This window comes from Simochromis diagramma, unplaced genomic scaffold (assembly GCF_900408965.1).
Source record: "Simochromis diagramma unplaced genomic scaffold, fSimDia1.1 OVJJ01000317.1, whole genome shotgun sequence".
Classification (NCBI taxonomy): Eukaryota; Metazoa; Chordata; class Actinopteri; order Cichliformes; family Cichlidae; genus Simochromis; species Simochromis diagramma.
The window spans coordinates 678998-705577 of NW_024386994.1; the positions used below are offsets into that span (position 1 = coordinate 678998).

At 41.7% G+C, this 26580-nt stretch overlaps 3 protein-coding genes across 6 annotated transcripts in view; 2 read left to right on the forward strand and 1 right to left on the reverse strand.

Moving 5' to 3' along the window:
- Positions 1-186: 186 nt before the first annotated feature.
- cunh11orf68 (chromosome unknown C11orf68 homolog) lies at positions 187-2385 on the reverse strand. 3 transcript variants are annotated; one of them, XM_040040747.1, is made up of 3 exons: positions 2171-2385; positions 2028-2097; positions 187-1564 (listed from the first exon to the last, which is right to left on the reverse strand). In XM_040040747.1, exon 3 carries the CDS (start codon positions 1519-1521, stop codon positions 778-780), a length of 744 nt encoding a protein of 247 aa, XP_039896681.1. In that variant the 5' UTR covers positions 1522-1564; positions 2028-2097; positions 2171-2385; the 3' UTR covers positions 187-777. The 3 variants fall into 3 exon arrangements, with proteins under 3 accessions (XP_039896681.1, XP_039896683.1, XP_039896682.1); XM_040040749.1 differs by lacking the exon at positions 2028-2097; XM_040040748.1 differs by lacking the exon at positions 2171-2385 and having other exon boundaries at positions 2028-2155.
- A 66-nt stretch (positions 2386-2451) lies between these two features.
- On the forward strand, positions 2452-10210 carry drap1 (DR1-associated protein 1 (negative cofactor 2 alpha)). Of its 2 annotated transcripts, none has more exons than XM_040040751.1 (7): positions 2452-2565; positions 3283-3355; positions 3563-3656; positions 4809-4934; positions 5826-5916; positions 6015-6103; positions 8704-10210. In XM_040040751.1, exons 2-7 carry the CDS (start codon positions 3301-3303, stop codon positions 8891-8893), a joined length of 645 nt encoding a protein of 214 aa, XP_039896685.1. In that variant the 5' UTR covers positions 2452-2565; positions 3283-3300; the 3' UTR covers positions 8894-10210. The 2 variants fall into 2 exon arrangements, with proteins under 2 accessions (XP_039896685.1, XP_039896684.1); XM_040040750.1 differs by having other exon boundaries at positions 2522-2687.
- Positions 10211-12898: 2688 nt separating this feature from the next.
- LOC120739075 (mitogen-activated protein kinase kinase kinase 11) overlaps positions 12899-26580 on the forward strand; it is a 48938-nt gene continuing 35256 nt past the window's right edge. The window contains exon 1 of the mRNA XM_040040740.1: positions 12899-14891. Within this exon, the coding sequence (XP_039896674.1) occupies positions 14135-14891 (757 nt within the window). The 5' untranslated portion in view covers positions 12899-14134. The remainder of the gene's footprint in view (positions 14892-26580) is intronic.

Here is a 26580-nt window from a genome sequence, read left to right on the forward strand (position 1 = left end):
ATATATATATATATATGTGCTTATACTAGAGATTGTGCTTTTTGTGGTAAAAGTTTCCACTGCTCTGTAATCAGTTTTTCTACACTTATTTTATCAGTAATGGTTGCATTTTAACTCAGCTGTTTCAGACTTGCTATACTCTGCAGTAAGGTGCTTTACTGAAATGTAATTATGTTTTTACGTGTATTATGAAAGTGGATCGTAGTATAATTGTGCTTTTTTTTTTTGGAATGAGACTTTGTCAACATACAAAACACTGTTTTGGCAATAAATACCACAACATATAAAGACGATTTTCAAAAGAGTATTTTACTGTGCAACTCTGTAACTGTTATACAGTACAAAGGGGGGAAAAAAAGCCGAACGCAAGAGACAAATGTAAAATGGCAACAAGGAGTACTTCAGTGGATCTTCTGAAAATGTGCATACAAATCAAGGATGTTAGTCTTCTTCCCGGCACTCGAGCCTGTTAGAATCTTGTTAGTACTACTATTCTTGTATACAATATTTTCAATACAAAATAAAAAAATCTGAAAGTGTTTCAGGTCATTCAGAAAATTTTACAACACAAAAAGAAGAGACAAATTTAGTGTTTTGGATTGTTTTTTCAAAAAAAAAAAGAAAAAAAAAAAAAGGATGAACTTGTGATCGGAGTTCAACCAATGATGTTCTAAATAGTTGCAGTCAGAGGACTGTACTGTCCAACCCATCTCCTGGGATCATCACGCACCTCTTCACATACTGTTACAGCAAAACTCCTCTCTTGGTCTGAGTGGCTTATGTTACCTCAAGATTGGTAACTTTGTTGATGATGTGGGAACGCCTGGGCACACACTCCAGGTCGAACTTGCTCTCGTATATGGTGGGGCAAACATTCCAGCGGTTGTTCCGATAGATTCCCAGGTATGTATACACATCTGGCTTGTACGAGAGAGGGCATTTGACCCCTGTGGCACGAATGACCGAATCCAGCCTCATTACCTCATTCTCATCAGTGAAGTTCTGGTTATAGGCACAAATGACCTGCTTGCCCTCTGCCTTGCGGTCAAATGGGCTGACTTTAACGAGTGAGATCTTGCCATCTAGGGCTGCTCTTGCCACACATTCCCAAGCGTGGTCCAACTTGAAACCAGTGTCCAAGTGCATAAGCCACTTGCCTGAGAGTACTCTATGGTTCAGGGCAAGCTCCCTCACTGTCTGGAAGGTGACGGGCCGGGAACTCGCCAAAAGTTTCTCCCAACTCTCCTGGAGTCCTGTGACATCCGCACCACTGGGGCAGTGGTTTGGGCCCACCACAGCAATCCACCCCACAGGGCTGACGCCACCCTCCTCGTCTCCAAATCTGGACACTTGGGAGGGCCTGTTACTCTCCAACCAGCCATCAAACTCGGATCTGGGAGTTCTTCTAGAGTCAAAAACAATCCAGGGGTCCATGTCTGCAGCCATGGCTTCAGCAGCATAGGTCTCTGCAGCAAAGGGGGTCCTCATCTCGCCATCAACAGGGCTCTCTTCTTCCTCCATAATGGTATAGCAGTTACACGAGTAAACAAGTTCTGAAGCCTGCCTGTTGAGTTGAAGAATGCAGTTATTATTTGTATAAAAAACCAGTGGTTTAGCCTCTGTGTTAGCTTACAACCCTTTTGCTGTTATTTATTAGCTTACAACCCTGCCAAACTTCGACAGAAGTGGACAACTGAATTGCTTATGAATGCTACTAGCTAGCCTGCTACAACAGCGAAAGTTAGCGTATCTCTACCACTGATTCAGTTTCACACGAAAGTTGCTATCGACCCCAGTGTACCGCCTACAGCTGACATGTCAAAGAACACGCAGAACAGCTTTCTGACTGCTTTAGCATTGTTGTAGCTAGCCGACAAGCTAGTCGTCTTTATAAATGTACACACTCGTCCTGGCTAGCCATTTCTAGCCAGCTGTTGAATACAACTGACGCTTTAACATTCACAGTTTTCCCATTCAAAACGTAAATAATCGCACGCCGATGTTAAACTTTGAACATAAAGGCTTACTCTAGCCGTAGATGTCGAAGTTTGTTGTTCAGTGTTGATCTTCCGCATAAGCGCAGCAGCTCCTCTGTATCTAAGAGCCAAAACCCATTCAGGTGGCTGGCAGTTTAATTAATAATTATTTATACATCAATTAAATTACGTACCTCGTCCACAAATTCGACCGTATGTAACAATATAAATATATGATATAAATATATATTTTTTACGTTTTGCTATAACATAATTTTAAACATAAGTTATGCTGTACTAGATTCAGCGACTTTTAAAAAACTTGCATGTTCCTCGGTATGTGTACAAGTCAAATATGTAAGTTTCCCACATTTGTATTTTGTTAAGCTTTAAAAATAAACATGTTCCATTACTATGGTTAAATAAAAGGTATTTCTTTTCTTTGCATTTGCGGAACGACAAGCGCTCCAACCTGACGGCACGGAGACCCTGCGGAAACAAACTGACCGCACCGAGGAACGAGTGACGAAGACGATGTGCTAACTAGTTAGCCGGATAGCCACCACTATCTGGTGTGCGCGCGGTGGAGGTGAATTTCTGTATGAAATAGAATACGAATATAGCATATATTGTATTTTATTTTAGTTTAGCCACCCAGGTAATTTAATTATGCCCAGCAAAAAGAAGAAATACAACGCCAGATTTCCTCCGGTAAGTTTAAACTGTGCTGAGCCGGTGTCAAAGCAAGCTAACGTTAGCAAAGTGTAACATGGAAAGCTAAGTTCTGTAACTAGCTTAAGTGGAATTCGGCCTCTTTTGTTGCTTAGAGAGCATACAAGCCATCTAACACCCCCAAACCATTTAGTATACAAAGCACGTGCCTTAGTGAAAAGTAGTTGATGTCATGAAATTAGTGACCAAACATCCCCTGTATGTCATTAGTTGGTGGTGTACACACATAGCAGGCGTGCTATTTAAGTTGGTCTACTAATTGACGTTGTTTTTAGCATCTCAAGCTAGGCTAAACGGCACGTAAATAAATGTGACTAAATCCATTCTTTATTGTAATAAGCTGGATACTGTATCTACAATCCTCACACTACGTGAGTAGTGTAATAGTAATGATTGCAGTTACTTTGTGGGGACCTCACGTTATTCGATGTGCTGCACTGCAAACTCTTTACTAGGTTGTCCCCGAATTTCAGCGCGTTTTCACTGAAAATGTTTGTTGTTGTTTTTTAAGAAAATGAAAATTTGAAGCGTTGCTGTAGACACATGCATAAAAATCGACCTTTTCTCATTTCAGGCAAGGATTAAGAAGATTATGCAGACAGATGAAGAAATAGGCAAAGTGGCTGCAGCAGTGCCTGTTATTATATGTATCCTTCCTGCCTGCAGTCGTCACTGTGCAAGTTCTGTCTTGAATTATAAATTGTAAAAGACTGTTTAATAATTAGAGAAAAATGCTTCCTCAGTCTGTTGTGTTGTTGTGTCAAGTTGTCTATTATTGCATGTTTGATAGTTTGATGATTTTAAAGTACAAACACACCACTGCTTCACTGTACTTCCCTTATCCAAGATATCAGCAAGAGCACTGGAGCTTTTTTTGGAGTCCTTGCTTACAAAGGCTTGTCAAGTCACCCAATCTAGGAATGCAAAGACAATGACAACGGCACATCTGTAAGTTCTGTGTTTGTCTTCATTCAGAGCCCTGTCTGTGTTGCACTGTGTTGGAGATGAACGTCTTAGGAAGGCAAAGCCATCTGCTGTTCAGATCACTGGTATATTATATAGAATTGTATTTGTTTTTAATGAGTGTAGCTGAAATGCCGTCAGGCCTTTATTTTGTTTATTTTTAAAGTGGACTCATGATGAACTTCCAGCTCGATAATTTCATTCTTGGACTTTACTAAAGTAGCTTTGCTTGATTCACATTTAAAAATAACGACTATTCGTAATATACACAACATACTTCTTTTAAGTCAGTTTTCTTCTGATTGGTTTTAACGGTACATTTAACAGTTCTTTCATCTCATTTAATCACATTTCACAAAATGGGAATTGTGCAAAATTTCAGGACTTCAGTCATTAGTTTACTCAAAAAATAATCCTCAGTGAAATGTTGAAAATAGGAGTGTTTTTGAATAATTCCCTAGCATAATTTTGTTTTTACATGACAACATGTACCAAATCCAAATTGACTTTTTAAGTAATGATTGTGATGGTTTTCTTTCTCATCTTCCTAAGAAAAATTTGCCTAAAACACTTTAAAGTAGATAATGTCATTTTAAAGTAGCCCCTCAAAAATGATGTTGGAAAATGTCTAAAAACCAGCCCTGCCGTCATCCTTTGAAATATTTTTGAGAAAGCTAATGACAGCCGGAACCTGAAATTTTCCACGATTCCTATTTAGGATGTGTATCCTCCACCTGGAATGTTTTTTTCAGGTAAGATGGTGAGGTGGGAAAGCATTTGATGAACTGACAAGGACTAACCCTACACATTGCAAAAAGATAAATAAATAAGGAAAATCATTATGAGCCGTCTTTACAAAAAAAATGGCATCCTGTTACACAGCATGATTTACTGTGTGGTGGGAGCCTGATAGTTCTGTGGAGCACATTTGCAGTACATTGCTGAATCCCTTGTATCTGAAAGTATTTCTGGCCTGAGTAAGACAGCCCGCCAAAACAATTTTTTCCCTGTGACTCAGACTGTATGTGTTGCTAAAATGAGTATGTACTACCATTAAGCTTGCTGTCTTTTTGATACGAGCTTATATTTCACTTGGCAAGTAAGGCTGAGGAGAAAACTGTTCATATTTATTCACAGAAAGCAGTGCATTGAGCTGGAGCAGCAGTTTGATTTTTTAAAAGACCTGGTTGCGGCGGTGCCAGACATGCAGGGAGAGGGGGAAGAGAACCACACCGAGGGGGGAGGAGAGAAAGTCCCACGGAGGTAACATTCGCTCACACAGACACCCAAACACGTAGAGAAAGAGTCATGATGCTTTGAAATGGAAAGAGTATTTCACATACACGATGAAAACACTCCAGGGTGATATGAGGCAGCCAATCCAGCTGCAGATAATTTGGACTTATTTCATTAAGCAGTTTGTAATTCAGTCAGCTCTGATAAGTGCACACACGCACATCGGTTTAAACTAAAAAGGATTCGCTCCACGAACAGACAGAATCTGTGTACGTTATCTTTTCTTCTTCTGGAAATGAGCGCTGCTGTAAATTGGTCTTTAATCCTTGCAGTGTTACCGTACTCCCGTGTTCCTTTAGTTTTGTGATTCTAGATTATCAGAAGAAAATGAAAGAACTGGCCAGAGCGAAAATTAATTATTGAGGAATTGTAGACAAGAAAATGCAGTATTGACTGTCAGATCAGACGCCGGCACCGCAGCTAATTTGTAGCAGAGAGCTTGGCGGGGAATTAGACGTTTCTTTTCTCTGCAGACTTCTTTTCTCTGCAGACTGCGGCTGATTGGATTCATATTCAATTCAAAGTGGTCGTAAAACTTGTAATGTTTAGACATTTGGTGTCAGCAAGTGCCTCAGAGTAATTTCCACCAGCAGTATGCGTCACACTGTTCTACTCTGGAGTTATCTTAAAGTTGCAAGGAGAGAATTTCTGCTTTTAAAAAAGCCACATTAGCTACTATGTTTTTCATTTAAAACATTTTTGTGCACTAAGTTAAACAATTGATTTCTGGTTCCCTCGTCCACAGTAGCCCAAGTGTACGTTCTGTTTCATGTGTTGTCTCGTAAACATTCTTTTGAAACTTTAAAGTAGGACCTGTTATCACATTTCCTTACACGTTTTTTTTTTTTTCTTCCTCAGAGGTCGAAAACCAGGGTCTGGTCGCAAAAACGGAGGTGCTGGCGCCAAAGGCAAGGACAAGAAGTTATCTGGAACAGAGTCGGAGCAGGAGGTGTGAGATGATTTGCATGTAGAGGCCTGAACCTGTCTACTGTGTTTGTCTGTATGAGGGGAGACGACTCACTGTTGTCTTCCTTGTGATGGAAACAGGACGACAGTGAAGACAGCGAGACAGACGGGGACGACGAGGACGGCTCTCAGTCTAGCACACATCTGCAGGCTCCATCCAGGTTCCACAGGTTTGTGTCCAGATCCACATGAGACGGTGTGTCTGGAAATATCCTCCCAGACTGCAGACTGCAAAACAGACTCTCTGATACCAAGATGTAAAGTGATTTACAGCATATGACAAAGGAGATAGACGCCTAGAAAATGGCATAGAATTCATGAGAACTGCTGAATCATTATAAACAACCCACACACATTTGAGCCATTCAAACACTACATGATGCCCACAAGAGGGCAAACCAATACAGCAAAAGATGCAAGTAGTTACTTAGGCACATTTAGTCCAACATAAACATGTTTACATACCTACACATTACAGAATAAACTAAACAAGTTGGGTCTGGCACCCTGAGTGAGCTCTGCTTTGGAACAACATGGAGTGGTGTGGACTGGCATTTATACACTACATCTCTAGTTTTCAGTATTCTGAGTATTCAAACCTCTTCACACTACTGTCCCCATTTATTCTGTACTAGCACACTTTCAGCAATTTATCTACACACATGCTGTGAGACATCACAGCTGGCAGAATTAGCACTTTAACTTGATTCTTATATCAACTGATAAAAACAGAAGACTCGTCTAAACATGGAACAACAATTCAAAAATTCCATCGATATGAATTTGGGAAATGATTAGCAGGGACCTGACATGTATGAGGCTTTTCCCACTAGCCAAATCACGAGACTTGTGCTTCAACTATTCACTCGGTGCAGTTAGGGTTACACTGTTCTGCAGTCTGCTGATTACAGAGCTTGAAGAGCAAATCGCTCTTTGTGATGCTGAGTTTACTTGAGAACTGAGATTATGATATTGAAAATGGTAATAAAAACAGTAAATAACCATATAGCATACTTGAAAAAGTAACCAAGAATGTAGGAAATGTGTTTTATTTCAGTCTTTATTAATTTGGTCAAATTTGCCAGCACAGAATAAAATTAAGAGGCTTGTGGAGTCTGAGATGTCTGCAGTACTGTTCAAAGTGTTTTCTATTGCTGTATTCCATTATTGCACTGTTACAAGCAGATATAATAATATTCGAAACCCAATGTGACCTCCCCTCATATACAACTCTACACTCACATGCCAGTTTGTTAGGTATAAATGACTGGGTTGGGCCCACGTTTTTCCTTCAGATCAGTCTAAATGCTTTGTGGCATAGATTCATCAAAATGCTGGAAGCATTCTTAAGATTTTAGTCCAAACTGACATCAAAGAATGATACCGACTTTGCAGATTTGGCTCTATATCTGTGATCTTCCATTCCCCCACATCCACTGGCGGTGACTGTAGAGGCCATTTGAGTACACTGGACTCATTGTCATGTTCAAGAATCCAGTTTGAGATGATTTGAGCTTTGTGACATGCTGCGTTGTTCTGCTGGAAGCAGCCATCAGAAATGGGTACGCTGTGACCATAAAGGGATGGACATGCTTAGTGACAATACTCTAGTAATGACGCTCAGTTGGTACTAAGGAGCATAAAGTGTACCAATATAATACCCATACACCCAGACAACAATGGCACCAGAACGAACTTCTGATCCAAGGCAGGATGCTTTCATGTTTACACCAAATTCTGACTCTGCCATCCAAATATCACAGCAGAAATCAAGACTGATCAGACTGGGCAACGTTTTTCCATTTGTATTGTACAATTTTGTTGAGGCTGTGTGAAGTGTAGCCTCAGTTTCCTCTTTCTAGCTGACAGCACCTGGTGTGGTCTTCTGCTGGAGCCCATCTGCTTCAAGGTTCGATGTGTTGTGCATTCAGAGATGTCCGCTCAAATAACGAGTGGTTATTTGAGCTCTTGTTGCTTCTTATCAGCTCAAAGCAGTCTGCCCATTATCCTCTGGACAAGACATTTTCGTCCAGTGAACTGCCTGCAAACTGGACAGCTTCTAATTTTGGACTGTTCTCTGTAAACTCGGAGAGAATTGTGCAGGAAAAGCCCAGTAGATCAGCAGCTTCTCAAAATACTCAGAGAGCTCCTTCTGGCACCAGGCTAGGTTCTTCACTTGACTGGGATGGCATTTTAAGACTTGTCTGAAGAAGCACTAATTGGTCAGTAATTACATCAGCGGCAAATCGAGTTCAAAGCTGTCTGATCTCTTAAGAAATAAACACTCAATTTACTTTGCATAATCTTTCAGCTGCTGCTCTCTGTTTTCGTTGTGCCTCCCATGAAGGTGCTGCCATTTTTACTTTTTATTTGTAAGAAAATCTCCAGACAAGCAAAGTTTTTTTTTCTCTCAAAAAGTTATATTGCCTCACATTAAGAGCACATAAAGGCATATTTATATATGACTATTACTGTAGCCTGTTAAGAGAGAGAAATCTGGTGGCTGAAATTATGCCAAAAACAGGAAGAGGGCGCTGTTTTCCTACTAGAATCGATAGACAAACCTTTGCTGGCCCCAAGTTGAATAAGTTGTACCTGAAGGTCCCTGTAAATATCAAGATTCATTTTGGATACTTAACTCTAAAATAGTCCATTATTTTTTTTTAGTGCACAGTTAATTTGACTAATAATGTTTAAATTTAAAAGGTAGTTTGTGCATAAAATGCACACGACTCCTCAGAGGTTAACACCTGTTCCTGTGCCCCCACAGCTCCAACACCCCCCCTCAGTATATGCACATGGCCAACATGGTCCCAATGGGCAACATGGCTCCGACGCAACCTCCGGGCACCGTGGCCTTCGCCCCACACGCCTCCATGATGAGCATGGCACCACCTCCCACAGTCCCTGCACCGCACAAGAACGGGGACGACGACGACGACGAAGACTATGACTCTTAGCTCGTTCTCAGCACTCCGCTCACACACTCTCTCATTCTCTTCTAACACACACAGACACACACACACACACACACAGTCAATGTTATTTTTCAAATTCTTAAGTTGTTTTTCTGGCAGCTGCTGTAAGCAGAGGAGAGAGTGACTCTTCATTGCAGCCTGCTGACCAAAACGCCCTTGGCGGCCAGCTATAAGAGCCACCACCACCGCGAGAGACACAAAGCCTGTACATTATGTGTTTTAATTTTCTTTTTCTTCTTCTTCTTTTTTTTTATAAAGAAACTTTTATTTTATTGTAGAGAAGAATCCAACGAGGATCTTTTTTAACAAGTCAGTCGCTCGATTTTTGACTAGGAAAAATGGTGGTCGTCACCGTTTTTACAGGCACAACAAGCTTGGGCCTCGCAGCTTTTTCTTTTCTTTCTCTTTTCTTTTGGGAACTTTTTTTTCCCTCAGTTTCCTGTTGTAGACCTGAACATATCAGTCGTCGTCACTCAGATCCTCAGGTTGGCTGAAAGAATCCGTACATAGTAGTTGTTGAAGCTTTCTTTCAAGGCAACAGCACGGTATTTGGAAGATGATCATCGGGAAGGTTGGTGTCTCGCTGCTGAAGTGTTATGACTATGTTATAGATTGGCTGTGATATACAGCTTTTAAGCTCTGAGCTCTACTTCCCGGCTTTGTCACAACTCGCAGCCCAATTGTCCGGCTGTAACATAAATAAGGAAGCAGGTGTATTTTTTACTATACATTAGCTAGCTACACCTCTTTTTTTTTTTTTTTTTCTCCCCCCCCCCCCTTCAATGAGTTTCTATTTTTAAGTCACGTTTTTATCAAGAGAACTGTAAACCTTCACAGCTCTGAAGTCAATCATATCAGCAGGTTAATGAGTTAATTATTTGTTGTTCATGACCCTGGCAGAGGTCTGTTACTTTGGCAATTGGATCTTGTTGTTATTATTATTATTATTATTATTACTTTACTCGACCATTTAATACCCTTAAATTGCCCATCTGAAGTATACTGTGACTCTTGGACCATATGTTTGTTTTTAAAAACTTTTTCCCCCCCTTCTATTGTCCTCTCTCATTTCTGTTCTGGCCTCTCCTCCAATTTTGAGTAACTTGCTCCTTTATCCTGACTGTTTTCCTCCCCTTTTTAGATTCTTTTAAATGTGTTGATTGGAAGCAGAGTTGGGGCGCCCGTTTATGTGTCAGTCTCCGTATGAAATGGTTGCAAACAGACAGTTGGCACTGTATTGTAAACTTTTAACATTCTTTTTATTTTGTATGTAAAATAAAGTTCATATTTCAATTAAAATGGTCCTTGTATTGGTTTGATTTCTGCATTGGAATTGAGAGCTTGAAGGTACCTTCCATATTCAATATCGGCTTAAAGGCAAAACCAAAGTACACTTACTAATATTTCAAAAGCCCTCCACTGAAATTTTTTTTACCTTCGTGGGCGTGGAGTACATCCTTTGTAGTTCCAACTCCTTGCACTTTGGAATTCTCTGCATTTTCTATTGTGCAGTTTACCTTGGATGCTGTGCATCTGCCAACCGGTGGCTCAAGCAGCCTGAAAGACGCAGCTTTGCAGTCTCCTTCTGGTATTTAATCAGATAAAAGTGCAAGACAGTACAGGTTTGTGGAAAAGTGAGAGATGTGATTGTTATCATGGGCTTGCGTTGTGTTCAGAGTAGCTGGCACACTTGGCCCTGACTGTTCATCCAGCCCCCTTTCCTCTTCCTCCTGCCTGTATTTTTTTTTTTTTTTTTTTTCTTTAAACAGTCCCCTTTGTCGTGTAAATGCAGCCGCCTCTCTTACCCCCACCTCCAAACACAGCCGACCAAGCAGTGCAGAGCCGGGACCACGAAAACAACTGCATCCTTCCTGCACAAGCGTTGACTCAGCGCACTGTGAGGAGGGAGGGGTTTTGCTCAGTGTGTGTGTATGTGGGGTAAAGAGGGAGGAAGGTGGGATGGGGTGTCGGTAGTTGACTTTAGGAGGTTGGTGTTCAAACAAACGGCAGCCGTGGTGCAGGGAAGGAGGGAGGGGAGGGGAGCCATCAAAGGGCTAACAGAAGGAAGCGTGCTGTTTCCACACAGGAGCCGGCAGGGACAGAGGTGACCCTCTGATTCCCGTCACCTCCCGAGAAGCCACTGACTTACAAACATGGGAAAATATGACCAAGAGGAATTCCCTGACCTTTTCCAAGATAAAGTCTTTTTGTTTGTATGGATAGAATGCACCTTCATCAGTGGGAACACCAGCAGTCAATTACTAAAATATGCTCCAGTCTTTACTGAAGGCTATTTTTAAATAACTCTTAAACATTAGATGACTACACCACCATGGTGGGCACCCTGTGTGGGTGTTTTCGTCATGTTAAAAAACACGGTTGGGTACGTAGATGGACCAGTCAATCATGAGCTTCATAACTTTATTCTTTTCACCACAACAGATGGATGGTTGTGGATGCCGCCCTCCCACCCTGCTTACTGATACTTAAAATTCCTCTACTTGGGGCAGTAACAAGTCCTCGACCCAGAGTGACTGAAAGCCTTGACCCAAGACTCAGGGGTGCTAATTCTTATTCACGTGCTGCTGTAAACTGTCCAGCGCAAACTGGAGTTCATGGTTTGATGAAGCCAAGAGATCCACATCAGCAGCAGCAGAAACAAGATCCTGAGACCACTGAACCTGACACCTTCTTCCCCTTCTGCCGTTTCTCATGAACACTAGAAATTTTGTCCATAGAAATTATGAACACAATCGGTGACAAAGGACAGCCTGGGAAAGTCCGACACCCAAGAATGGTCTGACTTATTTTCAGCAATGCAAAAAAACCTTTCACTGTAGCTGTATACCACCCATAGGACACTTTGAGGAATGAAAGTTTTTTCCTCCAAATCCACAAAACACATGCTGACTGCAGACTGCCACACACATCCTTGAAAAAATATCTGGTACAGTGTTCAGTGACCTAGTACTACACTAGATAATGTTCCATGTAATATTGAATTAAATTATAAAATGTATTTTAAAAAATAAAAATCCAAAATGTTATGTTAAAAAAGCCAAATTATGAAATGCTATATTAAAGTAGTTCTCACAATTTTAACTTTTCACTGCATAAATTATAATCTTTATTTGGCACTAATGGACTTCCATTGGGTTCATCGCCAGGATTACCAAAATTTCTACCATACTTATAACTATACTGCAGCATTTACGAGTTTATTTTTCCCCAGGTTGTTTCAAAATAAAAATCAGATTAAACTGTCCCGTAAGATCAAGACAACATGTGCGGTTAAAAGATGTGTCTCTTCTACCAAGTATCTCAGAATCACATCATTAAATTACTATTATTGTCATTTCGTCAAACCTCATTTTAATGGGACTAGATTAAAGAAAATGTATGCGAAGGCAAAAACTTCCTCTTTGTTGTTGTTTTGTAAGTAGCTGCTTAATTTGGTGAAGTTAGCTAACAAGAAGTTAGCTAACTTCGAAACACCGGAAGTCTTTTAAAATAAAAGTATCAGAACTACAAACCATATGTTTTTAAAGGAGGCCACAAACCACTTTAACTTTATTCTTTTACCTTTACTCACATGTCATAATAACCATTTCTTACCTCAGGTTACTGCTGCAAAATAGTATCCCGTTCAGACATGGGTATGTTTATTAGGTATATAATATAGACTGACTTGATTGGGGTGATACTTGAAATTACATTACACAGGGCTTTGTACAGGGTTTTCATTGCACTGGAAAGCAAGATTATTAACAACAACAATAATAATAGTAGTAGTAGTAGTGGTAGTTCTAGTAACAGTAAATGTAGATATAAGTTAGTATTATAGCGTATTGTGCTGCATAGCTGGGCAGCTAAACACTTCCAACTTCTAAGTAACTAAGTTATAAAGCAACCACGTAAAGGCGCCCACAAGTTTTATTCTGAAAGTTTCAAGAGAACGCGTTACGCCGCTTCCCGTAACTTGACGACGCTCTGTCATCTGACTCTTTTCCTGTTGGGAGAGAAAAAAAGTTTTGAAACCCCACCCTCTCCACTGACCGTAAGCGCAGACGTAGAAGTGGTTCGACAACCTGGCGAGTGAACTCTGCGTGAGGAAGACAAGTGTGATATGAAGTTATGATGGAGTTGTTCCGCTCTTTGGATACCGACTGTAAGAACGGGGGACTCGAGCCGGACCAGGCCACGCGCTGAACTCCCACTAGGAACTAACGGGATTTGTTTTTACTGCGTTTCTCTGAGGAAAGTAGAGCCGAGCAGGTTTGGAGAGCTCTTCCTGTTACAAAGTCGGCGGTCCCCAAGTTTGCTTTATGTTATGGTAAAGGCTGGCTATTCGTGTGCTTCCCATAAGACCGTGAGCATGGATAGTTTGGCGCAATGGGATGCGGGATTTCCTGCGGAAGTGCCGCAAAGTTGCGGTGAGACGCCGTTATTGGAGTTTTGGGCTTAATGCGAACTGGACAGCGCTGAAACTTGTCGTAAAACACTGGTTGGCTGGACTGAATGCTCCTTTCCTGCTATTCTTCTCCGCTTTTCAGCGCTTCCTGCTTGTGGTGGCCACTGCACTTAATGGCTAAAAATACATAAAAACTCAAAATGGACAGTTAAGTGTGGTGGGAACCTTTATTACCAGTTGCAATAGCAGTACCTGGGAGTGTTTCGCAGTAAGCGGAGTAGTTTTCATTCGTCTTCTTACACTTTCCCTCTCTAAAAAAAACAAAACAAAGTCAGGACTCAACAGGTGGCAGTTTTGAATGAGGGGGAAGAAGAGCTAAATTAGCCATAATGAGGTGATTCGAGAGGCCCTTAAATACAGGCCGGTGAAATGATATTGTGCTTAAACCATGTGTTGGGAAACCACACACCACATCACTTGAACAGAGAGAATTTCAGTGGAAGCAGTGCTGTCTTTCTGAGCTTTGAAACACTTAGCCTTAATCAAACAAAAGCAATCTCTAGTGAATCATCCGATGGAGAGACGAGTTTAATGCGACGATGAATAAAAGACACTTGCGCTTCTGTTGTCTTTGACTGCTCTCCTCTAGCCCACTTGTTGGTCCAACTTTTGAACACATTTCATTAGTCCCTGATGAGCCAACAAGAAAGACAGGAAAGGGAGCGAGGCGCAATAAAGTACTCCTTTGTACTTTATTTTCAAACCCTTGGGGTGCTAAATCAGATCCAGTCAAAACATCTGCTTGAGGCTCCATGGAGCCACTGAAGAATATATTCAGCCGTGGCCCGCTGTCCAACTGGAAAAATTTGGAACAATCGCAAAAAGGGAACTTCACCAACCCTGTGTGGACAGCCTTATTTGACTATGAGGCATCCTGTAAAGATGAGCTCACCTTACGTAAAGGCGATCTGGTGGAAGTCCTCTCTCTGGACTCGGAGATATCAGGGGATGAGGGCTGGTGGGCGGGAAAGGTCAACAACAAGGTGGGTATCTTCCCATCCAACTACGGCTCCTTCAAGCCGAGTGGATATGGAAAACTTCCGGGCAGTGCCGTGGTGGATGAGCTCGCTCCGGCTGTGGTGGGTGAGTTTGAACCTGAAGAGGTAGATTTCCGGGAGTTGAGCCTGGAGGAGGTCATCGGGGTCGGGGGATTTGGAAAAGTGTATCGTGGTACATGGAGAGGAGAGCTGGTGGCGGTGAAGGCCGCCCGCCAAGACCCGGACGAGGACATCAGTGTGACAGCGCAGAACGTGAGGCAGGAGGCCCGTCTGTTCTCCATGCTCACCCACCCCAACATCATCGCCCTGCAGGGCGTGTGCCTGCAGGAGCCCAACCTGTGCCTCATCATGGAGTACGCCTCAGGTGGGCCGCTGAGCCGTGCTCTGGCAGGCCGTCGAATACCGCCGCACGTCCTGGTCAACTGGGCTGTGCAGATAGCCAGAGGGATGTTGTATCTGCACAGTGAAGCCATCGTCCCTGTCATCCACCGGGATCTCAAGTCCAACAACAGTAAGTCCTTCAAGCCCGCAGCGCAGATCAGCATAGCTTCAGTCTGTCTGTTGGGGTTAGTTCAACGAAATCAAAGGTTTGGATATAATTACAGGGCTTTCTACTTAGGAAAGCCTCATGGCTCTAATGAACATGGCTGTACTGTAAAGCTCCTAAAGGAATCTCTCAGTGTTTACAAAGCCTTTCTAGAACAAAGAGGGCCCTTTAAGCTATCATTCACATTGCCAGATTAGTCCATCTCTCATTCTGATTCTGTATCATTATTGATAAGAAGATCAGATTTATCTAGGCTTCATGTGACTCCTGGGCTATATAAGGTAGGCCAGACCTATAGGCGGCTGATGCATACCAGGAAAAACGAACATAAAGTGTCTTAGGGTAATGCAGGGCCAGTGTGTGCCAAACCAGTCTGCAGCGCTCCACTGAATGGATTGAACACACCACTCTTCCAAAACATTCTCCTATATTTAGTTTGGTGGGGCGCTCTCATTACATCTTTGTATTGATTTGTGGGGGATGTGCACCCGAACCTTGCCAGCAAAATTCCCTCACAGGATAACTCCTGGTCCCTTCACTGCATGGGTCAATTTACTTTTGTTTGTCATCTTTGTGTGCCTGCTTGTGTGTGTTTGCATACTGCTCATAGGACAAGAATACCAAGTTTTTCCAGTGAAAGAATGCAGTGGACGAGTTTTACTTCTCGGCACCGTTATATTTCACACTTTGGACTTTAATGCTGTCCTCTTCTTGCATCAAAGGTCTTGCGTCAGTGTTTTCGGGGCCTCGTGGCAGACACGTAGGCGTTGGACATTGTAATTAAAGCAACAATGCAGGGAGATGTATCACTGATAAATCTTTCTGTCTCACCCCCTTTTTTTCTGTAGAATAAGAAGCTCTTTTCTCAGCATCTAACGGCAGCTTTAACCCAAACAGAGAGCCAGCTGAATTTGTGCAGCGGCTTGCTCTCTGTTATTATCATTCCTGTGACGCAGCATATAATCCCCATCAACTCTGCTGTGGCCTAAAAAAAAAAAAACCCTTCCTCTGCTCATCCTTTGTGTTGTTAGAGATCCCGGTCACCAAACTACGCCGAGAGAAAAAGATCACCTAGCAACACTTTTTTTTTAGGGTGTGGCCTTGGATGGGAGCATCCAAAGGGCAATATTCTTGATTCAAGGTTTGCTGATAGCAGTGGATTCAGCACATCCTAAGATATCAATATTTCCATCGTGCCTTTTGTTTCTGTCGGTATCATCAGTGCTCCACAGAATGGCCTCACCCTCACCTATTGCGTATCATCTGCCTTGTCAGGTTATTTCCCAGCTGGAAGTGCATCTGCTGTAACACACACACACAAAAAATCCAGAGGAGTTATTTTAATGTAGTGTTTGTGTAGGAGACAGGCCAGAGCGAACACAATCCCTCTCTGTGTGCCCGAGAGATCCTATCTCTCCTGCCTCTTGTTTTTTAATTCTTCACTGAATCTTTGTCTGTGGCCTGCCTCTACATGTCTCCGTACGACCTTATTCCTGTCGTGCCGCTGAGCAATATCCTGTTGTGGGGAGAGAGAGGGAGGTGGGGTCATTCGAAAAAGACATTCTTTCAGTTCGACAGTAATGTGCCCGGCTGGAAGCGCCACTCTGACAGGTTTAACGGACAGGTGCAAAAACACCCCGAGATAAGAGCACCGGTTAAATAAACCAAAAATCTTAATGGGGCGGTTACTTTGAAGGTACAGCATGTACTAAATCATCCACAGTTGCCCTCAGATTGTAGTGTCAGTTCCTCAGAATAGTGGTGCAAGTTCTTCTTTCTATAGCTGCCATTTTGCGCCAGCGCTCTGCAGTCAAACAGGGAGGAATCTGTCAGCGAGGAGGCAAAAAGCCTGCTTCCAAATGTCGCTGTAAGTGACCGAACGCAGGAAAGAACTGAGGCTGAGGTGGGCTGAGGAAAGGATAACTCATTGTACGATGATGTCATGGTAAAGGGGGGGGAAAAGGTTTAATATTGTTAATTGTTAACATTTGTTACAGTGATGGATTATTAATGCGAATAGTCGTTTTCTCTGCAGGGCTTCTAAACAGCAGCTGTATCGCTGTTGTGAACTGTAGGGTGGAAGGTGCTGATTTAACAGAAGCATCAGAGTTCATGGTGGGGCACTTGGCTCAGAGCCAGAGGCCATAACTGGAATTCCACTGAATGCAAGTGGGGACCGGAGAGTGGAGCAGCATCTCCTGTCTCTCACTCTGGCGTCTGCACGTCCGAAGAGTTTTCACACCTTCTGCACTTTGGTGTGTTAGCGTCTTGTGGTTAGGTTTAAGGGCTTTGTATACAAGTCTTTATGAAAAAACCGACATCTTTAGCAATCACTGGCTAATAACCAGCACAGTGGTTCAAAGCCGCAGACACTGCTCTATAGCTAATCCATGCTGCTTATCTACAAACAAGCACCTGTCTCTGTCTCACACCTTCATTGTCTGCTTAAGCTACCAAAAACATCGGCTTGCGGCTTGGATCGGTCACTTAGTCGCACATTAAGCAGCTTAATAACTTAGTTAATGCCAGGATTTGTCGTTTTAGCTGCTAAATGGTGGGTTCCTTATTCCGCATTTCCACTGCTAACATGATCTCTAATTAGAACCATAAGTTTATGTTTGTGTTTGTTGTTCCCCGGCTGCCAGCCTGTACATGTGAACACAGAATAGGAGAAATTTAAGACCTCTATTCATTCTTCTAAGCTTTGTCTTGAAAAACGCCTGCCTATTTAGCCACCAACAACTCAATTAATGATACATTACCGCAACCTGCCCCGTTATAAAACCACTGGTAAGAAAACAGTCAGAGGTGTAACTTTTGTCAACAACTTTTTTTTTTTTCCAGAGGATAACAGGGTGATGACTAAATAAAATTCATGCATTTGCCCCTGGGAAGCAGTAGTACTTTCTTATTTTTACCGTTTACCTTTGGCAAACAGTACAGTTAGCTCTCCTGCTCCCTGTTTCTCTTGAAAAAAGGAAGAAAAAACCCTGTAAAAATATGATAATTCTTGAGTGTGTCAGGGTTTCGTAATTTTTGCAATTCTCGGTACAGCGGATGACACTTTTGTCCCATTCAGGTCTCAGTTTATCAGATTATCCGTTTGGATAAGGTTTACTTCAGGGTTTATTTCCCTGTTCGCAATGCCTCTCATATCACTGCAGCTTTTATTGCATTTTTTCTGTTTTACTAGACTGTTGAGTTAGAGCCCCATCGAGTTATTGGCAGGTTGATATTATGGGATAATATTGGCTATTTCTTGATTTATCAGTATTTATAATAACCAAATCAAGAAGAGACAGCAGACGGACCTTAACCATGTTATGAGTGTTAACATGGCACCGCACGACTACACCCTTGTGGAACAGAGTGGATGATGGCTAACCGAAAATGTGTGGGTGTGGGCTCATCATTACGAGTGACATCCTTTACGCTGCACATAGAACCTTTTTTTTCCAATTCTATGAAAAATATTGATTCGTTTCAACATTTCTGTGATTAAAATATCAAAGCAGCAACATATTTTCTTCATCTACAGTAAAACTCAATCTGTTGGCTTTCAAGAAGCTCATTCAAAGTGTCACCCGTGGACTGATATACCAAAGAGTCACCACGCACCATCAAACTGCAGAGGCTTTAGCTGAGTCGGTGAGGAAAGTGTCAAGCTAATCATTTGCTGTGCTAGAACTCACAGTTCCCGTTTTCAGGAAGAAGCCACAGTTGGATCTTTGATCAACATGTTTTTTTTTTTCCACAAGTGGACAAACATCTGATACATGTCCTCTACCAGCATGTTTTTCATTCAGGGCCCCCGGTGCCCACACTGCAGCACACTCAAAACATCCTCTGTGTGTGTGCGCGTGGGTGGGTAGCTGGGTGGCTGGGTGTATCGCGTTTACATGCATGTAGTGAAATGCACTCCTGTTAGCACTGCATTTACACATCACCGTTCCTCTTTGTGGCTGCAGGGCATATGAGGGCCATTTAGACTTTTTAGTCTGCTTTCCTGATGGTGCAGATAATTTTTAGAGGGAATGAGAGCACGCGATAAAGTCCAAACATGTACCTGTGTTTTTGTTTTGTTTTGTTTTTTTTAAAAAAAAGAAAAGAAAAAAGCTTGCCGGTCAAATATTTTGTTAGCTAAATGCATGCTCGTCACTTCACTATTGGGAATGTGGGAAGAATTTATACTAATTTTGTGGAGCTATTTAATTTCTTGTTGACTTCAGCTCATGAGACTATAGTCACAGATGCCTTCTTGGCTGTAGCGAGTGCCAGACTATCCTAATTTGTGTCAAGGACAGCAGCAGAATGGAGCAGTAGGTGGAAGAAGCAAGCTACTTCCAGCAAACCTGTCAGTCAGAGCAAACAGAGCTTGAAACCTATCCCTTGATAAAGCATAATAGCCTCCTAATGGAGCAATTTTAGGACTCGCTGCCAAGGCAAGCTGTAGAAGGGAAAATGTGGTCTTGAGAAAAAAGTAACATCTTGCCATGTGACACTTTAATACATCAGGGCTTTTGCTTATCAAATTAAATTAATGTTAGAGGCAAAGACAGGAACGTGCCTGCACACATTCAGTGCAATCTGTGTGCAAGGCTTCAGTAACATTGTTTATGACTCAAGAAACTGAGACAGCTCACGTATGCACATTTCTCACTGTCCAATAACAAACCTGAGGCAGAGGAAACTGTTAATCAGTGTTATATTTCTACGGACTAATTTCAATGGGGAAATCCCTTCTTGACGTCTGTCTGAACAACTTTTGCAGCGTAATGTAAAAATGTTAAATGCATTTTTCAGAATCTAGTTTTGACAGACTATAAGCGGCCTCTTAGCAAGTGGATCTTCAGATAATTATGCTTAAATGTGATTGACATCTTCTGACTACAAATCCACCATATGACACATTAGTAATGCAAAGTTTTATTTAATGTTATTTAACAGCGATGTAAAAGCAAAAGAGATGCAGGAGTGCATATACACACCCAGCTCCACAAAGCAAGGCCCTGCCCTGGTTTAAGTGCGAACCCCTGTACTACAGATAAGTGAATACTTTTGAATCTTCGACTCTTGGTGAAACCACAGAGGAATCTGAGGTGCAGTGGTTTGCACTGTCACTTTGCAGCCTCTCTGTGTGACACTGGCATGTCCTTGCTGCGCCTCGGTGGGTTTCCTGTGGGTGCAAAAACATTTATGTTGTCTTCTGTTGAAATCAGTAATTAGTAGCAGCTTGACTTGATGTTGATCTGTCATAAATGTTACTTAAATTGTTGCACAAATTCCCTTTGCATCTCACACTCTACATCACTGCTCGACTACACACAGCTGAGCTGAGCCACACATGGTGTAGGGCATGTGTGAACAGAGACGTGCTTCCACAGGCTACATGTTCAATGGGGAAAAAACGGCAGGACAGTTTCACACAGTTTTAATTTAGGCTGATAATCCCATTGAGCACCTACCTGCTCACCTTGTCTTGCTGCCTTTAGCTGCTCAGTTCCCTGTTTGAAATGCAGAGCAATCTCACTATAATTTCACTGCCAAGCGAGCCTAAATTTTGTGCTTTTTCCAGGTGATTCCTGCTGCTTTCATGTTTGGCAATCCTCTCAGAAAGATGCTGGAGCTCCTAAGAGCCTGTTTCTGAGCTGTTGCCCGTTTCACTAAAGCACTTGATGCACGCTACTTGCATGCAGATCACAAGTGGTACCAGCATCCTGTTTTCCAAAAATACTTTGTCACTCGCAAAATTGCAGATACATTTACATGTTTTACAGTCTTACAGTCTTCCTCATGTTCAAATATTACCACATCTTAAAATTACACGCAGAGAAGACCAAATATATCTTCTTTGTTACATCATACATTTTTTTTTAATTAAATTAGATTACATTTAGATTAAATTTCACACAAAGCTGTGTCATACCGAATCATGCAGCACTTGCACATGCCTGTATCTAACCCATGCCCTAGTTTACTGACACAGCACGCTCTCTCATTAAAAAAGAAGCATTTATGTCGAACACAATCAGGACTCGTTTGAAGTTTCACTTTCACTTCTAGGTACCTTAAATACCTGTAACGTACGTCGTACGGGTTTTACATTACTTGCTAGCTACTCATTAGTGCTTTTTAGTGTTCAGTCTTCCTTAGTATTTAAAACGAAATCAAATGTTCAGTGGCCAACATGATGGCACCAAGCCTCTACAATTTTTTTTTTTTTTCAACCGTTGGTGGTGACCTGTCACTAGATTTAACTTTAACCTGCAGTTCAATAAAATCAATAATTGATTAAATTCCAAATCTCCACCATGTATTGCTAACGTTGCACAAACTAGTTACTCAGTGATGTTAATAGCATGCTATAATTTGATGCTTCCCTCGGTACACTCCGGTGTGGCAGTAGTTTGACTTTAGATTTTCTGATTGGTCGGTCAGGGAAGCGAACTGGCTTCTTTTGGATGTGTGAGAGTGCAGTAAGTGTTTACCACATATTTTCTGCATGTTATTTACAGAGGTGTTGTTTGTGTTTTACGGTCTAGGGAGAAAGAGATGATGGAGAAAGCTAGGAAAAATTTCTGACACTATCAGATGAATGGACTTTGTCACAGCAAAAGACTTGGAGACATTTATCTGATTTTGTCGAGATTTCTCACTTTAAAGTCTTAAAGTTGAAGTATGTAAAGTCTCACTGCTAGACGTCAGGGTTTTAAAAAACAAAAATACCTTCAGATCCAGGAGTGGAGCCTGCGGCTTAATTTGACTCAACACGGGAAACCTCACCCGGCCCGGACACGGAAAGGATTGACAGATTGATAGGATGGCCATTGTAGGACAAGCAACTCTGGCCACCAATCATCTGTAGCAAGCGTTGGCTGTCAGTCTGCTGTCTCAGCTGTGCCAGGTATCCAGGCCTAATGAATCATTGAAACGCACTTCTGTTTGATGACAATGATACTGAGGTGAGTTGTTGAGGATATTTCTGCTGTTTTTGTCATTGCAGACACAACAGGTAGATGCCTGTGAATTCTCTTCTCCTCTGCTTTGGGCATACTACTTATGTGTTTGGTCTTTAGCTACACACGTGAAATGCGATTAGGTAGAATGGTGATGTCCATCTTGGCCACTGTATTCAAGATGGCGTTGAAACAGGTTAGCTTTGGAAAAGCAGCACCCGCTACTATTCTCAGTTTAGAAAAATGCATCAATTTGTTGGAAGACATTCCAACAAACTCAAAAATGGCTGACTGTACCTTTTGATGTTTGTCCTTTGGTTGGTACCATGTTGGTTTTTTGGAGCCAGAAACGACCGTATTTACATACGTGACTGGGGCACCAAGTATTATAAAATGATGTGTACAACCTGCATCCAAAAACTTGATTCTTCATGTCCAGATTATCCACCTGCCGATACGCACTAATTCACAGACTAATAAAATACTGGAACTTCTCTCAGCAGTACTGAAGCACAAACATCATGGACAGGTACACTTCTTAGGAAGGCCTAGCCCAGGGGTGGGCAGTTCCAGGCCTCGAGGGCCGGTGTCCTGCAGGTTTTAGATCTCACCTTGGGTCAACACACCTGAATCAAATGATTCGTTTGTTACCAGGCCTCTGGAGAACTTCAGGACATGTTGAGGAGCTAATTTAGCCATTTAAATCAGCTGTGTTGGATCAAGGACACATCTAAAACCTGCAGGGACACCGGCCCTCAAGGCCTGGAGTTGCCCACCCCTGGCCTAGCCAAACGCTACCTACATACCCAGAATGCCCTGTGTCAGTACAAGTGTCAGTCAAAAAGGTCACACAGTTACCTTTAATACTATGACAAGTAACGATACCAGTAACCACAGCCAAATATTTTGGACTTAAGCAGCTGATTATTATTTGACCCTCATTGGCCACATCTGTTTTTCCTAGTTGTTTTTTCCTGGCTCTGCACGGTGAGTAGAAAGACAATTGAAACGGGATCCGTTGTGAATTTGCAAGTCTGATCCATGTATGAGCCCACTGCACACTTTATTGAAGCAGTATGACACTTCTTGTGCTTTCTTTCTTTGTTTCCTCCCTTGGAGCGTAAGTGGAGCACATTTCAGTGAATACTTCAGTTTTGTTTGTGTTCTTCTTTGTTTACATTTGAAGGTTTATTGAATTTGTACTGAGGATATGTACAGAATGTGTTTATAGCCTGTTTATCTCAGGTATAAAAAAGAACCCTAAAGCTTGACAGAAATAGTGATTTGATTTATAGTGTTTTATGTATATGTATAAAAACACAGGGGAAAAGAATAAATCTCATTTCTCATAGTCTCTGGGAAAGACATAGAAATGGCAATGAACCTTAATCATCTAAAAGTAAAAATGAGAAATGTGTGTGTTATCTGTGATGGTTAGCAAAGCTGTCACATCAGCTTAGTTTCAGTATATTTCAGTATTAAAATACATAGTGTGAAGTAAGTTGCACAGTGTCTGTTTTTAAACTTTTTTAAACTTTACTTAATTACTTGCAGAGTCTAGCACTCAACCCTCTTAACTGCCTTACCGAGAAGAGAAAATTTAGCACATGCTAACTGTTTTTATTCAGCAGACAGAGTAACCTCAGAAGTGAGCAGAAAGTGCCTCGTTTTGAAGGATCCATTAACATGGCTGCCTCTTCAGTGCCAATTGCTGACTGGCATATCCGAGGGACGCCTGGGGCGTCCTGAGTGGGAACGGCGCGGGGGTCACCAGGGGTAGAGCTCAGCTGTGTTGCTGCTGGCTCAGAGTGTGTGTCAGTGGGCGATAAGGCAGAGGGTAGTTTGCTAGGCTAACTGATGTGCAGTTTAGGCAGCTACCTGACTGCTTTGTTTTCCTGTGCTGTTGTTGGAAATAACAGCCTTGCTCAATCCAGTGAGGCTTATAATGAAGAGCAGATTGGATCTGGAGACTCATACATGTGAGGACAGACTTGAGCTGAATTTTTTTTCCAAGCTAGAGCAAATACGAATATTTTTTTAGATCAAAGCTTCCAGAAACTGATCATTTCCAGGTTGCATTTTGACCATTTTCTTGTCCTCCGGATGAGATTCAAAATAAATTCATGCCATGTTGGGGCACGGTGTTTCCCAGACTCAGACTTTACTTGGGCAGGGCGCCCAGGTATATTAACGGACTCCTAAATATATCTGACGACCAGGCCACTGTTTACCATATGTGGGCCGCAACATAAAAACAACACACTGCCACTTATACATTTTCTATTTTCTTTACTGTTTAAAACAACCACTTGTCTGCTCTTTCTTTCATTTCCCCCCGACACACACCAGAGAGACTATATGAGAATGTGACATGGCACTCTGTAGAAATCTGTAGACTGCAGTTGCGTGCTAGAAATTGTCAAATTTTTGAATGGAGTCAATTGTGAGTTCACAGATGGTTAGCGCTGACAGCTAATGAAACTGTACCAAAAGTGATGCAGTCACATTATCTTAGATGTCTCAGTTCTTAACACTGTGCTGTCAGTCTCTGATACATATCTGGTCACATAACCTCACAAAGCCCTTGTTAGGTTGACAGGGTTTGAACAATTAGTTACTGCTAGTTTCCTGTAAAAGTAGATAACAGTAACTTTTATTCCTTAACTTTGATGGTACATCCAAATAAATATTGAAAAATATTTTGAAAGACTTAAGGCGCTATTCTGTTCTGATGACGGGCAAAAAGAGGGTCACGAAGATCTGCAGCTCAAAATGACCACCACAAGTAGGCTCTTTTCATTTGGGGAGTATTGAGCCTTTTATGTAACAACGGAAGATTCTTATCAATGTCCATTCTATCCATTAACTTCAATTTAAATTTATTTCAATGTATTTATTTATACAACACCAAATCACAACCACAGTTGCCTCAAGGCACTTTATATTGTAAGGTAGACCCTACAATAATACATACAGAGAAAAACCCAACAATCATATGACCCCCTTTGAACAAGATTTTTGGCAACAGTGGGAAGGAAAAACGCCCTTTAACAGGACCTTTAACCTCCGGCAGAACCAGGCTCAGTGAGGGGCGGCCATCTGCTGCGACCGGTTGGGGAGAGAGAAGGAAGACATGATAAAAGACATGCTGTGGAAGAGAGCCAGAGATTAATAACAGTATGATTCAGTGCAGAGAGGTCTGTTTACACATGGTGAGTGAGAAAGGCCTCAGGTCAGGAGCTGATTAGACTAGCTTAGCATACACACTGGAAATTGATTAAAACAGCTAGCCTTGTTCTGACAAAAGCAAAGTACTAGCACTGCTGACTTCCACTAATATCTTATTGTTACTTTGACGGATGTAGAATTGTGCTAAGCTAGGATAACCACATCCTGAGTTCAATTACCTCTTAAAATTAAGTGTTCTGTGTGAGTTATTAGTTATTAAGTATGTTTTCTTTTTGTTCTTCTTAGCCCTTCAGTTTTAACTGCCATTAAAACCTTTTTACTAACTATTTTGACTCCTAGTTCAATCTCCTTTTAGTATTTTATGTATAAATTTTGTGCACTTAAATAGCTGCAGTCAGAATATTCAGGTTATGATTTGTATGGTGTGGTGGTCTGAATGGTAGCATATGAAATTAGTATGCAGATAGTTTTAGGTGTCTCAATTAAAATGCTGCTCGGTGCATTGTTTCGGCATTTCGTATTTAGTTGTTACTGTATATATCTGCACCATATAACCTCTGTATTCACATGCATTATGCACTACGTACTGTAGGTGCAAAGCGAGACAGACCCACACAATGACTGCACGCCCACGCTTAGTCATGAAGGCTGCAGAGTTATGTCTCTGTGTGTGTAGTCCGAGCAGGATGAGTGACGGGGGCCAAACAACAGAACTGCAGGGGAGGAAGAGGAAAAAACAGAAAGAAAATAAAAGCAGATACTGGAAGGTCAGAACACACAGGAAGTAGAGATGTTTCCAGCACTCAGCCAGACTGAAATCTGTTGTTGTTTTTTCCCCTTCTCCAGTCTGAAATATAGTTTCAGCTTGTCCTCTTTCTCACCTCACAGATCATAAGATATGTTTGTGGAAGAGAAGCCAAATGCATGGGTTAAAACGTGTTTATATGATAAAAGAAATTAAGGAATTGAAACATTAAATTTATAATAATACATAAATGTTGTTTGCTTTTTTTAATCTAGGCTTGCAGTTCTAAACAATTCTTATTAGTTGCAGGGTTTCCACTTAAAATATCGTTACCTGTGTTGTCTTTGACCAGCATGATGGAATTCAACATTGCACTCAATTAGTATAGCAGTATCAGTCTGCTATAGTGCTGTTGTGAGGCACTATACAGAGCACTCCCTGTTCCTGTGATCAGAAGGCCTGTTTAGTACCATTTTTACAAGATATAAAATATCATCCCTTTTAATGTGTGCAAAAACAAGTCAAGCCCAGGAATGTCTGAGAGCCCTGTGTTAACATCCGATGCGCTCTTACAAGGTCTCTTCAGATATTGGTAAGTGCGAAACAGTTACTTAATATTTCCAGGAATAAACTGCCTAGACTACTTTGTGCTTACCATTGACTTATACTGTGATGCTTGATATACTACTATGCTCTACAATGTTGAGTCATGCTTCAGATTATTATATCATGAGAAATATTGTTGCAAATTCATATCATCATA